General features: G+C 42.2%; 1 protein-coding gene across 3 annotated transcripts in view; it reads left to right on the top strand.

The window, feature by feature from the left end:
* LOC137655093 (N6-adenosine-methyltransferase non-catalytic subunit-like) overlaps positions 1-12,689 on the top strand; it is a 42,514-nt gene extending 29,825 nt beyond the window's left edge. For 2 of the 3 annotated variants that reach the window (XM_068388989.1, XM_068388988.1), the window contains exons 6-8: positions 144-329; positions 10,436-10,608; positions 12,322-12,689. In XM_068388989.1, the coding sequence (XP_068245090.1) occupies positions 144-329; positions 10,436-10,608; positions 12,322-12,583 (621 nt within the window). In that variant the 3' untranslated portion in view covers positions 12,584-12,689. The remainder of the gene's footprint in view (positions 1-143; positions 330-10,435; positions 10,609-12,321) is intronic. The other variant, XM_068388987.1, reaches the window with a different exon arrangement.
* Positions 12,690-14,770: the final 2,081 nt, after the last annotated feature.

Below are 14,770 nucleotides of genomic sequence, written 5' to 3'. Positions count from 1 at the left end.
GTAAATGAATACGTGAATGATACTGTTGCGTACAGTGCACAATTTATCACGTTCTTGATTTTGTGTATAACGTCAGGCTGAATGACAAATGTTTGTAAACTACTTCTCAGACAAATCTAAAGATGCATAATACATATTTACAGGTGGCTGCCCCAAGGAGCTTCATCTTTCTGTGGTGTGGTTCATCCGAAGGTTTGGATCTCGGAAGACAGTGCCTCCGTAAGTGGGGTTTCCGACGGTGTGAAGATATATGTTGGATTCGCACCAATATAAACAACCCAGGCCACCTTAAGAATCTAGAACAGAAAGCTGTTTTCCAACGAACAAAGGTAAGAATTGTGGTTTGTTCAACATTTTGAAAGTATATACAGTGGTGACAGCTGTGAAGTTCAGCTTTTGGTTGGGTAAGGAGCTTTGAATCTGTTGGTGGAAATGGCCTAATACTTGATATGTAAGAAGTTATGTTCATGATCACTCTGACCTCCTAAGAAATGCGGTAAATGTGGTAGTCAACTGTAAGTCTCCCATGTAATATTCATCGTACAGGTTTTTAATAACTTTGGTAGAATGAGTTAGGGAGATGACTGGTTTACATGGAGCACTAAGCATGTTTTCCTCCCAGGAGTATGTTTACAATACCATACTGATTAGTACTTGGAGGCGAGTGAGAACACTTTTTTTTTTTATTTAAGGTCAAGAAGCTCTCACTTTTCAAATAGCAGCTATGTGACTCCCATGTATGTATTGAAATAATACATTTTATTAAAATTCTATTTTGCTTATTTGCATTTTTTTACATGTCTCACACTTTGGATGCTGTATTCTTCAGTTACATTTGAATAATAGGATGACAAGAAAGTGTCAAATAAAAAGTTTTATACAGTAGTTAAAAGTTTGTGAAAACAAATATGATATACATTATAAAGCTTATGAATTCAATAAAGAAAACCATTTAGTTACTTGAGAAATCCTTAAAAGGAATGCAAAATATTCATAAAAAGTTAGTGTTAAAAACCTAGGAGAAGGACACTCCAAAATCAAACCATTGTTCTCTAGTCTTGGGTTGTGCTATAGGCTCTGTACCATGGTCTTCCCCTGTCTTGGGTTAGAGTTCTCTTGCTTGAGGGTACACTCGGGCACACTATTCTATCACGTTTCTCTTCCTCTTTTTTTGTTAAAGTTTTCATAGTTTATATAGGAAATATTTATCTAAATGTCATTGTTCTTAAAATATATTAATTTTCCTTGTTTCCATTCCTCACTGGGCTATTTTCCCTGTTGGGGCCCCTGGGCTTATAGCATCTTTCTTTTCCAACTAGGGTTGTAGCTTAGCAAGTAATAATAATAATAATAATAATAATAATCTGGACTGACTTATATTAAACAGTAGAATTACAAGTCTTCAGAAGCACATGTAATTTGTCATTTGTTAACATATATTACCCAGTCTCATTATGCAGTTAATACAGATGATCTCAACTGACAGTTGAGCACATTATTTGATTTTCCAAACTTCAATTTAAAATTAATGTCATTTTGGAAACAAATTAATTTGGGAATTTTTAAGAATCTATGTAAATTTTTGCTTATCCAACCAATGTTTTCTGGAACTCCAATTTTTCCAAAGAAATTGAAACTTTACTATTTATGTCCAATCCTTTGGGCCTGCCCTTTTAGAGTCAGTGTTTAGCTCGGTGGTCTGGTTAAACTAATTAGTAGTTAAGAGTTCTCTAACAATATTGAATTTGTATTGAAATAATTTTCTGGTACAGGTATTACTAAATAAAACCTCGACTTTAAGAGCCTATAATTTGCTAACTTTTGAAGATGCAAAGATCCATGGCCTTATGTTCAGTATTCTGCATTGTTTCCAGAATTTTAAATTTGATTATTTCATTAGTTAATTAATTTTTACTTCACGTGGTGACGTTCTGGCATTAGTTTTTATCGGATGTTTAGTCACAGGTTTTTTGTATGTATGGATTTGTGCTTGCCCTTCTGTGTACAGGGCTCTGATTAATCTTCTTTCTAAGTCGGATCCCACTTAAATGGAAATCTCCCCTCTTTGTGATGGCTGTGACAAGTGAACAATCAACTATTGAATACTTTCTGCCAAACACCATCATAATGATCCAGCTTTTCAGTATCATAAAGTGCTGTAAACTATTTGATTGAGAGATAGTTCTGATTTTTAAAATTCTTTTGTATAATACCGTGTATACTTCCCTATGTGACCCTTGAGATTTAGTGTCCAATATATGATTTCATCATATCCATGTATGGTGTGTCCTATTATTGTTAGACTAGACTAGGCTAAGCCTATCAAACAGTCAGTTATTATTTGTTGAGAACACATAGCGCTATTTGTTCAAATGATAACACTTGGAAAGAGTCATGAATAAAAGAATTATATTACATTATGAAGTCATCATTTATTCAAATAGCAATACAAATTAACGTAAGATCACAACTGCAACTTTCATTTGCACTAATTATTAGTTAGTTTTAGCTGGTAATTATTATAAATGTAAGCATTTTGTAAATCAGCTGTGATATGTATATTTTTTTGGATGTGCAAGTTATGGAACAGAGCACCTTTCTTGCATCCTCCTTACAAGGTAAAAAGTCTTGTCAAACACATTTCTTGTAATGTGCCTCTTTTGACATTATATCCTCTAATAGGGGACATAACACTGTACTGGCTTTCCATTTTGGCATTACTGATTAAGGCCCTAACAGTTTCTTCTTTTTAAATATTTAACTTAGCCGGTGAATATATAATAGCTGCTGCTCCAGCGGCTCGACAGAAAACACACACAAAAACTCGCGAGCGATCGCTATGAAGGTTGCGGGTGTGCCCACCAGCGCCAACTATCGGCCAGATACCACACATGCATGTAAACAAGCCTTCAATTCTTCTCTGTCGACCTTGACGACAAGACGTATCAATACTCGCTGTATAACCTGGAGTTTTCTCAACATATTTGGTGAAGTACTTCATTTTGGTTTGAGCTTTCGCAGTGCAGGTGTTTTTTCCTCAACTTAAACTCTTGAACTCTTTATTGGACAGATTTAATTGTTGATGACTTGGATTGTTTTTTTTGGACTTTCTTTGACTAATTCAAAATGGCTGACGCTTCACAAGCCCCTAGATTTCGTAAGTGTAATGCTAGGGATTGCAATAGGCGTCTTCCAAAGGCCTCTCTCGACCCACATACTGTGTGTTCTAATTGTCGGGGTAAAACCTGTCAATTAGGAGATCGGTGTGAGGAATGCGTGGGCCTTTCGGAATTCGATTGGCTCGAATGCGACAAGTATTCTCGTAAGCTAGAGAGAGATAGGGTAAGGAGGAGTTCCTTTAGGTCAGTAGATTTTTCCTCTCCACATGCCCCTGAACCTAATCCTTCCCCTGTAGTGGTTGTGCCTGAACCCCCTACTGGCTCTCAGGAACCATCGATGCGAGACATGTTACGTGCCATTCATGCCTTGGGTGAAAGAGTGGAATCGTTAGCAACAGATCGTAATCAACTCATGGCTGACGTTAAAGAGCTTAAGTGTCAGAGTGCCACAGCGGAAAATCGTGGGAAAGTGATTAGTGCGCAAAGTGTTGTGAACAGTGTTGCGACCGAGGGTTCGTCTGTTCGTGCCTGTCGTTCACCTAGTCCGAGACCTCTTGCAAGCTCCCAAGCCCAGGGGAGAAGTAATGTCGTACGACTTATGGGTTCGAGAGGCCTTGATCAGCGAACAGATGTTCCCTCTATGGTATCAGGCGTGTCTCACCAAGATCGCCCCTACCATAAGACGAGAGAGACCATTTTCTCCTCGTCATCCGAAGGCTTTTCGCATAAGAAACCGTGGAGCAAGGTTTCTAGGCCCCTTAAGCGAAAGTCGGTCCCTTCAGGACAGGTCCAGCGTCCTGGCTGTAGCCATTGGGACAGCTCTGACCCTTTGCAGTCATCGGAAGACTGCTCGCCGCCTAAGCAACAACGTTACACAGGCTCAGAGAGTCTTGGTGTAGGCAAGGTTGTGCCGTCTCAGACGTTAACCCCGTCGTTTACCGCACCCATTCCCGTTGATCCAAAATGGGTTGTACTGCAAGACATGCAGATTAAGCTCTCCTCCCTTATGGAAGACTATTCTGCCGATAAGGTTCGCGATGATCCTCGCCGCTTTACTCATCGAGATCCTGGCCTTCAGCCGCCCAAACGAGCCTTTGCTCGTCCTGTTGACGTTGGCGTAGCTAAGTCACGTCAGTCACGCTTTGTAGAGCCTCACTCGATGCAGTCACGTGTTGACTTTCAGCCGCATATGGACGTTCAGCCACTTCCTAATGCTCTTGTTGACGTTCAGGACGTTCGCCAACCATCGGAGTTGACTTGTTTTGACGCTGAGCGTCAACCACCGCAGTCTAGAGTTGTTTTGACTGCTCAGTCTAGGCAGTCAAAACAGTCTCGAGTTGACGTCGAGCGTCCTCCCGCTCCTGTTGTTGTTGACAGTTCACAGGCTGTTAAGCAGTTACATGACGTAGCGTCCTGGACTGCTACTAATACACCAGTGCGTGTGGACTCTGCGTGTCAAGCATTGCCAACCCCTTTGCTTGTTACTCAGCAGTTGTCAGATGAGGATCCTTCAGATGAGGACGTTGCTGACCCTCATCATGATGATCATCCTTCGGATGTAGACGAACCTAGAACGGTTCCTCCATCTATGGACTTTAAGAAAGTCATGTTAATTTTTAAGGAGCTTTTTCCCGATCACTTCGTCACTGTTGCTCCTCGTTCGCCACCGTCTGAGTTTGCTCTAGGCTTACCTGCTAACATGCCAGCCTTTACAAAGCTAGTGCTCTCTCGCTCTTCCAAGAGAGCTTTACGACTTTTAGGCGACTGGTTAGAAACCAGGAGGAGTTTGGGGAAGACGGCCTTTGCCTTCCCTCCGTCAAAGCTCTCGTCTAGATCGAGCGTCTGGTATGCCACGGGAGAAGTTCTCGGCTTGGGAGTCCCTGCCTCTGCCCAGGGTGACTTCTCAAGCCTCGTAGACTCTCCCCGCCGCCTAGCCATGAGACGCTCGAAGATTAGTTGGTCCTCCTCGGACCTTGACCATCTGCTGAAAGGCGTATACAGAGCCTTTGAAGTTTTCAACTTCCTTGACTGGTCTTTGGGAGCCTTAAGTAGGAAAATCTCATCGGCTGATAGAGATGTCTCCTTACTGATTATGTCCTGTATGGATAAAGCCATCCGCGATGGTTCCAATGAGCTCGCCTCCTCTTTTACGTCGGGAGTCTTAAAGAAGCGAGAGTCCCTTTGCGCTTTTCTTTCGGCAGGAGTTACTCCCTGTCAGAGATCAGAACTGCTCTTTGCTCCCTTATCAAAGTTTTTGTTCCCGCAACAATTGGTTAAGGACATAGCTTCTTCACTCGTGCAGAAGGACACCCATGACTTGGTGGAGTCCTCTGCTCGCAAAGGGACTCCTTCTACATCCTTTTCTGCTAGACCCAGGATCGACACTCCGGCGTCCAGATTTATTCCGCCCTTTCGTGGCAGAGCTCCCAGCAGGGGAAGTACTCGTGCCGAGGGAAAGAGAGGAAAGAAGAGAGGAGCCAAGTCCTCACGTGGCAGAGTCTGACTGCCCACAGCCTCAGACAGCAGTAGGAGCCAGATTGAAGAGCTTCTGGCAGGCCTGGGAGAAGAGGGGCGCAGACCAACAGTCTGTTCGGTTGCTCAGAGAGGGGTACAAAATTCCATTTGTACGCAAACCTCCTCTAGCCACTTCCCCCATCGACCTCTCTCCCAGGTACCGAGAGGAGTTAAAGAGACAAGCCCTAAACCTAGAAGTGTCTCTATTGCTAGAGAAGGGAGCGGTGGTGAAAGTCTCGGACCTTCAATCACCGGGGTTTTACAACTGTCTCTTCCTAGTCCCGAAGAAGACAGGAGGTTGGAGACCGGTGCTAGACGTCAGTGCACTCAACGTCTTTGTTACAAAGACAAAGTTCACCATGGAGACCACGAAATCAGTCTTAGCAGCGGTCAGAAAGGGAGACTGGATGGTCTCTCTCGACCTAAGAGACGCGTACTTCCACATCCCTATACACCCAGATTCCCAACCGTTTCTGAGGTTTGTTTTCAAAAATGTGGTATACCAGTTTCGGGCCCTGTGCTTTGGCCTAAGTCCTGCTCCTCTCGTGTTTACGAGGCTTATGAGGAATGTAGCAAAATTCCTCCATTTATCGGGAATCCGAGCCTCCCTGTACTTGGACGACTGGCTTCTCAGAGCCTCGTCCAGTCATCGCTGTCTGCAGGATCTTCATTGGACATTGGATCTGACCAAGGAATTGGGACTTTTGGTCAACCTAGAAAAGTCCCAGCTGATCCCATCCCAAACTATGCTGTATTTAGGGATGGAGATTCGCAGTCCAGTTTTTCGGGCTTTTCCGTCTGCCACCCGAATAGAGCAAGCCCTGCTCAAAGTCCAACTGATGTTGAAGAGAGAACGGTGCTCAGTCAGGAATTGGATGAGTCTATTAGGAACTCTATCATCCCTGGAGCAGTTTGTCTCGCTAGGAAGGCTACACCTTCGACCTCTCCAGTTCCATCTAGCCTTTCACTGGAAAAAGGACAAGACGTTAGAGACGGTATCAATCCCGGTCTCCGAACCAGTAAAGGCATGCCTGAATTGGTGGAACGACAATATCAGTCTGAGAGAGGGACTTTCCCTAGCAGTTCAGAACCCAAACCACGTACTATTCTCAGACGCGTCGGATTTGGGTTGGGGTGCGACCCTGGACGGTCGGGAATGCTCAGGTCTGTGGACCTCAAGTCAGAGGAGCATGCACATCAACGGCAAGGAGCTTTTGGCAGTCCACTTGGCCTTGATGAAATTCGAGAGTCTCCTTCGAAACAAAGTGGTAGAGATCAACTCCGACAATACCACAGCCTTGGCATACATCTCCAAGCAAGGAGGCACCCACTCCCTGACGCTGTACGAGATCGCAAGGGACCTGCTCATTTGGTCAAGAGATCGAGGCATCTCCCTGTTAACGAGGTTTATCCAGGGCGACTTGAACGTCTTAGCAGACTGCCTCAGTCGGAGGGGTCAGGTAATTCCTACGGAATGGACCCTCCACAAGGACGTGTGCAAGAGTCTTTGGGCGACTTGGGGTCAACCCACCATAGACCTCTTTGCAACCTCGATGACCAAGAGACTTCCAATCTATTGCTCTCCAGTCCCAGACCCAGCAGCAATACACATAGACGCATTTCTCCTAGATTGGTCTCATCTGGACTTGTATGCATTCCCACCATTCAAGATTGTCAACAAGGTACTGCAGAAGTTCGCCTCTCACGAAGGGACAAGGTTGACGTTGGTTGCTCCCCTCTGGCCCTCGAGAGAGTGGTTCACCGAGGTACTTCGATGGCTGGTAGACTTTCCAAGAAGTCTTCCTCTAAGGGTAGATCTGTTACGTCAGCCCCACGTAAAGAATGTACACCAAAACCTCCCCGCTCTTCGTCTGACTGCCTTCAGACTATCGAAAGACTCTCAAGAGCTCGAGGCTTTTCGAAGGAGGCAGCCAGTGCGATTGCAAGAGCGAGGAGAGCTTCTACCATTAGAGTATACCAGTCGAAGTGGGAAGTCTTTCGAGACTGGTGCAAGTCAGCATCTGTGTCCTCGTCCAGTACCTCTGTAGCCCAAATCGCTGATTTTCTCTTACATCTGAGAAAGGTTCGCTCCCTTTCAGCTCCCACGATCAAGGGCTACAAGAGCATGTTGGCTTCGGTCTTTCGGCATAGAGGCTTAGATCTTTCCAACAATAAAGATCTACAAGATCTCCTTAAGTCTTTTGAGACCTCTAAGGAACGTCGTTTGGCAACTCCTGGATGGAACTTAGACGTGGTCCTAAGGTTCCTCATGTCAGACAGGTTTGAGCCATTACATTCAGCCTCCCTGAAGGATCTCACTCTCAAGACACTTTTCCTAGTGTGCTTGGCCTCGGCTAAAAGAGTCAGTGAACTTCATGCCTTCAGTAAGAACATCGGCTTTTCTACAGAAAAAGCCACTTGTTCTCTTCAACTTGGTTTCCTGGCCAAAAATGAACTGCCTTCTCGTCCTTGGCCTAAATCTTTTGATATTCCTTGCTTATCAGAGATCGTAGGCAACGAACTGGAAAGAGTATTATGTCCTGTTAGAGCTCTTAAGTTCTATTTAGCTCGTACTAAGTCATTACGAGGTAAATCTGAGGCATTATGGTGCTCAGTTAAGAAACCATCATTGCCTATGTCAAAGAATGCTTTGTCATATTTTATCAGATTTTTAATACGAGAAGCTCATTCTCACTTGAATGAGAAAGACCGATGTTTGCTTAAGGTTAAGACGCACGAAGTTAGAGCTATAGCAACCTCCGTGGCCTTCAAGCAAAATAGATCTCTGCAAAGTATCATGGACGCGACTTTTTGGAGAAGCAAGTCAGTGTTTGCGTCATTTTACTTAAAAGATGTCCAGACTCTTTACGAGGACTGCTACACACTGGGTCCATTCGTTGCAGCGAGTGCAGTAGTGGGTGAGGGTTCTACCACTACACTTCCCTAATTCCAATATCCTTTTTAATCTGTCTCTTGAAATGTTTTTAATATTGTTTTTTGGGTTGTACGGAAGGCTAAGAAGCCTTTCGCATCCTGGTTGATTTGGCGGGTGGTCAAAGTCATTTCTTGAGAGCGCCCAGATTAGGGGTTTGATGAGGTCCTGTTTGTATGGGTTGCAACCCTTGATACTTCAGCTCCTGGGAGTCTTTCAGCATCCTAAGAGGATCGCTGGGCTTCGTGAGGAAGACAGACTTACAAGGCAGAGTAATCATCTAAGTCAACTTCCTTACCAGGTACCTATATATTTGGGTTTTGTTATATTGATAACTGTCAAAAACTCTAAGCATATACGCTGTAAACTTAATTAACTCTGGTCTCTACCCACCGCCTTGGGTGTGAATCAGCTATTATATATTCACCGGCTAAGTTAAATATTTAAAAATGATATTTTAATTATAAAATAAATTTTTGAATATACTTACCCGGTGAATATATAAATTAAAGGCCCTCCCTTCCTCCCCAATAGAGACGCAGCGGGACGAGAAGAATTGAAGGCTTGTTTACATGCATGTGTGGTATCTGGCCGATAGTTGGCGCTGGTGGGCACACCCGCAACCTTCATAGCGATTGCTCGCGAGTTTTTGTGTGTGTTTTCTGTCGAGCCGCTGGAGCAGCAGCTATTATATATTCACCGGGTAAGTATATTCAAAAATTTATTTTATAATTAAAATATCATTTTTTTATTCAGCTGTTTGGAGGTTGTTCGAGTCATCTTCATCACTCCCATGCTGGTTTAGGGAGAATGTCCCTTCCAGGGAAGAAAATGACCTTCCCAGTTTTATTTGTAGGGATTGCCTCCCACCAAGGAGGGAGTTGCCTATTTTAAAGGATGAGTGGTTTGTTTTCACATTAAAGCAAATAAATTTTAAAGATAATTAATTTTTCTTAGCTCTGTAAACATCTTGAGTCCTTTATGTTAAACTTTATGCTCGACCCATCTTAAATCTTAGCCCGAAGGTCAAAAGTGTTTTGACTCAGACAGGAGTGCAGCTTCTTTACCCACTTGTCGTTTCCTGCTATTAATGATTCAAGAGCTTTTTCAGCTTGTGCTGAAATATCACCTATTTCAAAGCACTTAGGTCTGTATTGCTAGGAAAAATACAAATTAATTTTTAAATGTTATATTTTTTCGGTTTGTGTTGTAGTTTTGTTATGCCCTCTCTCTTTTTCTCTTGCATTCTGTATTTTTTATGGCCTCAGGAATGAAGGATTTCCATTAATGACCTCCTGGAACATAACTCATTTATATGTAAGGGCGCTATAATTTATAGCCTTACCTTCCCCATACAATGTAGTTATTAACTCATTACTAAAGGCTTTTTATACTCATTTGCCAAGTTTTATAAAGAAAACATTTGTGCAATAAACTGTAGTACTCATTTGACTTTGGCAAAAGTTTAGATGGTAATTTTTCATTGATTTATTAACCCTTTTACCCCTAGGCTATTTGGAACTTTCCAACCTTTAACCCCCAGGCATTTTTTTTAAGCACATTTTGCAATATATTTTTTAAATTGCTCTAACAGCCTTAATTTTCGTCATAGAGAGGTCAGGTTGGTCACATTCTTTTGGAAAATGCCTGAAGTTTCTCCTAAAGTTATAAAAAATATGCAAAAAAAAGTGTAAATAACAGATTTTTGCAAGGACGTACCAGTACGTCTATGGGGGTAAAGGGATGAGTTTTGTGAAACGTACCAGTACGTCCATTAGGGGTAAAAGGGTTAAGCTTATTCTAATAATGTTTACCTAGCAATATTCAAAGGGCTTCATACCTGAGAATCTGAACAGTTTTTCTCTTTCAGGAACATTGTTTAATGGGCATAAAGGGTACAGTAAGAAGATCAACTGATGGTGACTTTATTCATGCCAATGTAGACATTGACCTGATTATCTCAGAAGAGGCAGAGTATGGATCATTAGAAAAACCAGTAGAAATCTTCCACATCATTGAACATTTTTGTTTGGGACGCCGTAGGTAAATTAACTCTATTATTTTCTTTTTGTATTTATAAAGAAAATTTTACTTATTTTGTTGCAATAATTCCATGATTATTGCAGTGCGGTTTATCAAGGTTTAGGTGGATGAATGGAGTGAAGAAAGCTTTAGGTGATAGGAGGATAGATATGAAAGAGGCAAAAGACCATGCTAGAAATATTAATGAATGGCTAGCAATTATGATGCAGTTCTGACAAGCCCTGCTGCTTCCTCTGGTCGTGTTGGTGACCGATGAGGTAGCAGCAGTAGGGGATTCAGTATATAAAGCTTCAATTGTGGTGGATAACGGAGGATGATGGGCTGTGGCACCCTAGCTGTAGGCTACCAACCAAACTCGGCTGAATCCTTCGTTTGGCTGGGAAAAGGGAAGAGAAGTAAAGTCCCCATTTGTTCTTTTTTTTTTATGTCGGCTACTCCCAAAATTTGGAGCAAGTGCCATGGTAGATAGATAGATCATGATCACGTAGAAGTAATCGCAAGGTTTTTTTTTATTATTTTCTTCATACAGTATCTATACTCACATACAGATTTATGATACAGTAGGTCTTTTGATCCCTTTAATTTATTTAATGTTGCTGTTAACTTTGCTGCAAATATGTAATTATACTTGGACCTTGAATTGAATTTTATTGAGACTTACCTCCCTTTGAGGTCAAAGGACATGATTTTGGAGATGATAATACAATATATTGTTTGGAAAAAACCATAACCTTCATGTCATCATAGCAGGGTATTATATTATTTTTGGGAACACATTAACAAAGAGCTACAATGACTCCATTGGCCTACAATCAGTTTTTGTGAATAGTCATTGTCAAGGATATCTCCTTATTCATCTTGAGCCCTTACTGAGTCAAGATAGTACTCAAAGGAGGGATCATGCTTTTAAAGATATTGCTGTCAGTGTAGTATTGTTCTCCAGTCTTTGTCTCTACAAATAATGAAGGTGCTAATGTAACTTGTTTCAAATATTATTTTTCTTTTTTCAGAATGTAATCCTCTTGGTGGTTTTCATTACACAGTAATAGGATCTATACTTTTGATAGAAGGTTTGTCATTTGACAGCTTTTAATCTCGTTGCCAAGTTTATTGAATTATGGGAGTTATTTGTTTCACAGCATTCAGTATCAAAGTGATATGATTCTATGGAGGTGTCACGATGTCACTGCCTAGTATTGTCATTTCCTTTATTGCTGTAGACTATAAAGGTGTTCATGGTTTTATTATGGACTGCTCTATCCTGTTATATATCTACCTACTATGGCACTTATCCCCAATTTTGGGAGGTAGCTGACATCTAAAAAGAAACATGAGGGGATTTTCTTCCTCCTTGCCTGATGAGAGACTCAGCCGAGTTTGGCGGGTACTGTTAGAGTGCCACAGCTCACCCTCTCCTGTTTTCTACCGAAAAGAAAGGTTCATATGCTGGCTCCCCTACTTCCACTTCCTTAGTGGTCACCTAGGTAGTAGCAAGGACTAATGGAACTATGTCACATTCATCACCATTCATTTCTATTCCTAGTATGCTCTTTTGCCTGTTTCACATCTATCCTGTCACCTAGGGCTTTCTTCACTCCATCTATCTAGTCAAACCTTGGCCTTCCTCTTGCACTTCTCCCATCAACTCTTGCATTCATCACCTTCTTCAGCAGTAAAATTTAATTCATATATATGTAATTTATTTCTTTGCAGATTACATTTGTTTGGACGAGATAGTACAATTCGACCGGGTTGGTTAACAATAGGACCTGGCCTAACAAGCAGTAACTTTGACCCTGATGTATACGCAGGATATTTTTCAAGCGGACAGACTACCACCGGGTGTACAGAGAGAATTGAAGCTCTCCGTCCAAAGTCTCCTCCTCCAAAAGTGAAGGGAGGTCCCGGTGGACGTGGAAGAGGGGGAATAACTTCACGTGGAAGTTTCACTCGTGGCAGGGGAAGAGCTAGATAGTGTGTTGTCTTCCATGAATATTTTTTTTCTTTTTCTTTTTTATTTTTTACTGTAATTTTACAAAAAGTAGCGTGACACTAAATTTTCCATGGCCGCCTTTATTATTCTTGTATGATCTTTTTATTCATGATGAAGATTTTTAATTTTATCAATAAAGATATTTTCATTCACAGGACATCTTTCACTTTGATTCTGATATTATAAATTATCTTAAAAAATCCAGACTAATTTCAGGACTGTTAAGAATAGGTTTTTAAGTAAGAGATGAGAATGGAAACTGAAAATACATAGAAGATGGAGAACTATTTCGGAAGAGGCTGATGAGATTTATCAAGGCATTGCAACTGGTTGGAGAACACAAAGAACCTTCACTGGACTACTGTCTATAGGGTGCTACACAAGGTAAGTTTATAAGAAGGTATTTTTTATTGTGAATACGCGAGTCCTGCTTTTTGGGGGGATGTGACAAATCATACTATTGGTTTAAACTTGTCGCGAAAAACAGGGATATACTTGCTCATTCAGCTTATAGCATCATTTTTCTCCCTTGAAATATGATTATGTACCTTCTATTTTAAAGTCAGAACTCTCAAGCAAATTCACTAAACTAGGAGTCTCCTAAGGACAAGAGGCAGTATCCGACGTGCAAAACCTCCGCTGTCCATGATTCTGCTACTTGGAATTGCTACCTCCATAGACTCAACGGGCATCCCCCCACAGGTGGTGACATGGAGGGATTGCCTCCTCTAATGAAGAACTTGATGCCTTCGTTGAAAGGGCTGGTTCTGGTCAGTTGATGTCTTGTATTGAAAATTGTTGTTTGTCTGCCTCTCTCACAGGCAGTTGCCTGTGGGGCAAGTTTTGTGTTTAGTACGAACTGTAGGATGTTGTCTGAAGATGACGGCTCTCCTGAAGAAAAAAAAGCTGACTCGTCTTTTCCTACTTTGCCACCATTGCATCAACTTCATCCAAGGAGAGAAAGAGGCGCCCTGTGTCAGTGAGGCATTTCGTAGGTCTTTGGAAGCCATGTGTCTGATGAACTTGTTGACCATTGCATCGCTTCGGTTTGGTACCCATTTGCTCCACTAGTGTACCAAAAACTTAACTGTCTTTGCACTTGAAAAGGCAAGCTCCTCATACCCTCTTTCGTACCTCAGTATCCTGAGGTACTGCAAATTATGAGTGTGTATCAGACTAGGGATCCAACCAAGAGGAAGCCTACAAAACAGACAGCCGCTGCTTCCATATTCATGGCCTCTGAAGACGAGAAAAGTGAAGCTTGTTGTGCGATCCTTTCTGCTGACATCCCTGGGGTTAGGTTTGCTACCTCAGGGTCTAAGGGAAGGATGAGCTCCCTCTGTCATGCAGAATTTCATCTGTTTCAAAAAGACAAGAGGAATTCACTTCAAGGAATAAGCTGCTCGCAGTCTTTGGTTGCAGGAACTTGGGCTTCTAGTTTGTGGATGGTCATTTTGGTCTGACTTGACCATGGCAACTCAATGTGTGTGCTTTCCTGAATAAGTTATCTGGGAAGTCTGCCTTCTGGAGATGCAGTTGTCAGACTTTGATAAGTCCTAAGACCTTCAGGCTCAGTAGATGTAGACTCAAAGGGTCTTTCCGTTGCAAGATCCATTGAGTCTGCGTCGTGGGAAGTCTTTGCAGGCTCGGGAGAGTTTTGCATTCTTAGGAGATATTTCATTGTGGCTCTGTGGAGTCTCATAGATGGCAGCCATTTAATTGTCCTTTTTGAAGCAATATTATTCATCTCCCTGACTTTCTCGCCCTTTAAAAAGGGTCAAATATATGGGGGACACGTAACATTCAAAGAGGAGGTTCCACTCATCCGGGAGTCTGGGACTGAACATGGTTGTGGTGATGGCTCTTGGGTCGATTTCAACACTCCCATAGATAATCTCTATTAGGACAGAGCCTATATTCACATGTAAATTTTGGGAGCCCCAGTCTAGGGCCTGTAAGCCGTGGATGCCCTTTTTTTTTTTTACATTCAGAGGAGCAACTCACAAATCCTATGGGTGTTCAAGATTCTTAGGGCATGACTCCTTTGTAATCCTTAATAGGAATGATAAGCAACTCTGAGGGCTTGGTTAGTGGCACTGGCCGTTCCCCCAACGGTGATGTTGCCTTTTGAGCTTTTCTCTCATAGAGAACATCAGGAGGCATGTCCTC

The sequence above is a fragment of the Palaemon carinicauda genome, chromosome 16, assembly GCF_036898095.1.
Source record: "Palaemon carinicauda isolate YSFRI2023 chromosome 16, ASM3689809v2, whole genome shotgun sequence".
In the NCBI taxonomy this organism is placed as follows: Eukaryota; Metazoa; Arthropoda; class Malacostraca; order Decapoda; family Palaemonidae; genus Palaemon; species Palaemon carinicauda.
The sequence above is the reverse complement of the archived record's forward strand: the minus strand, read 5'-3'. Positions and strand labels throughout refer to the sequence as shown.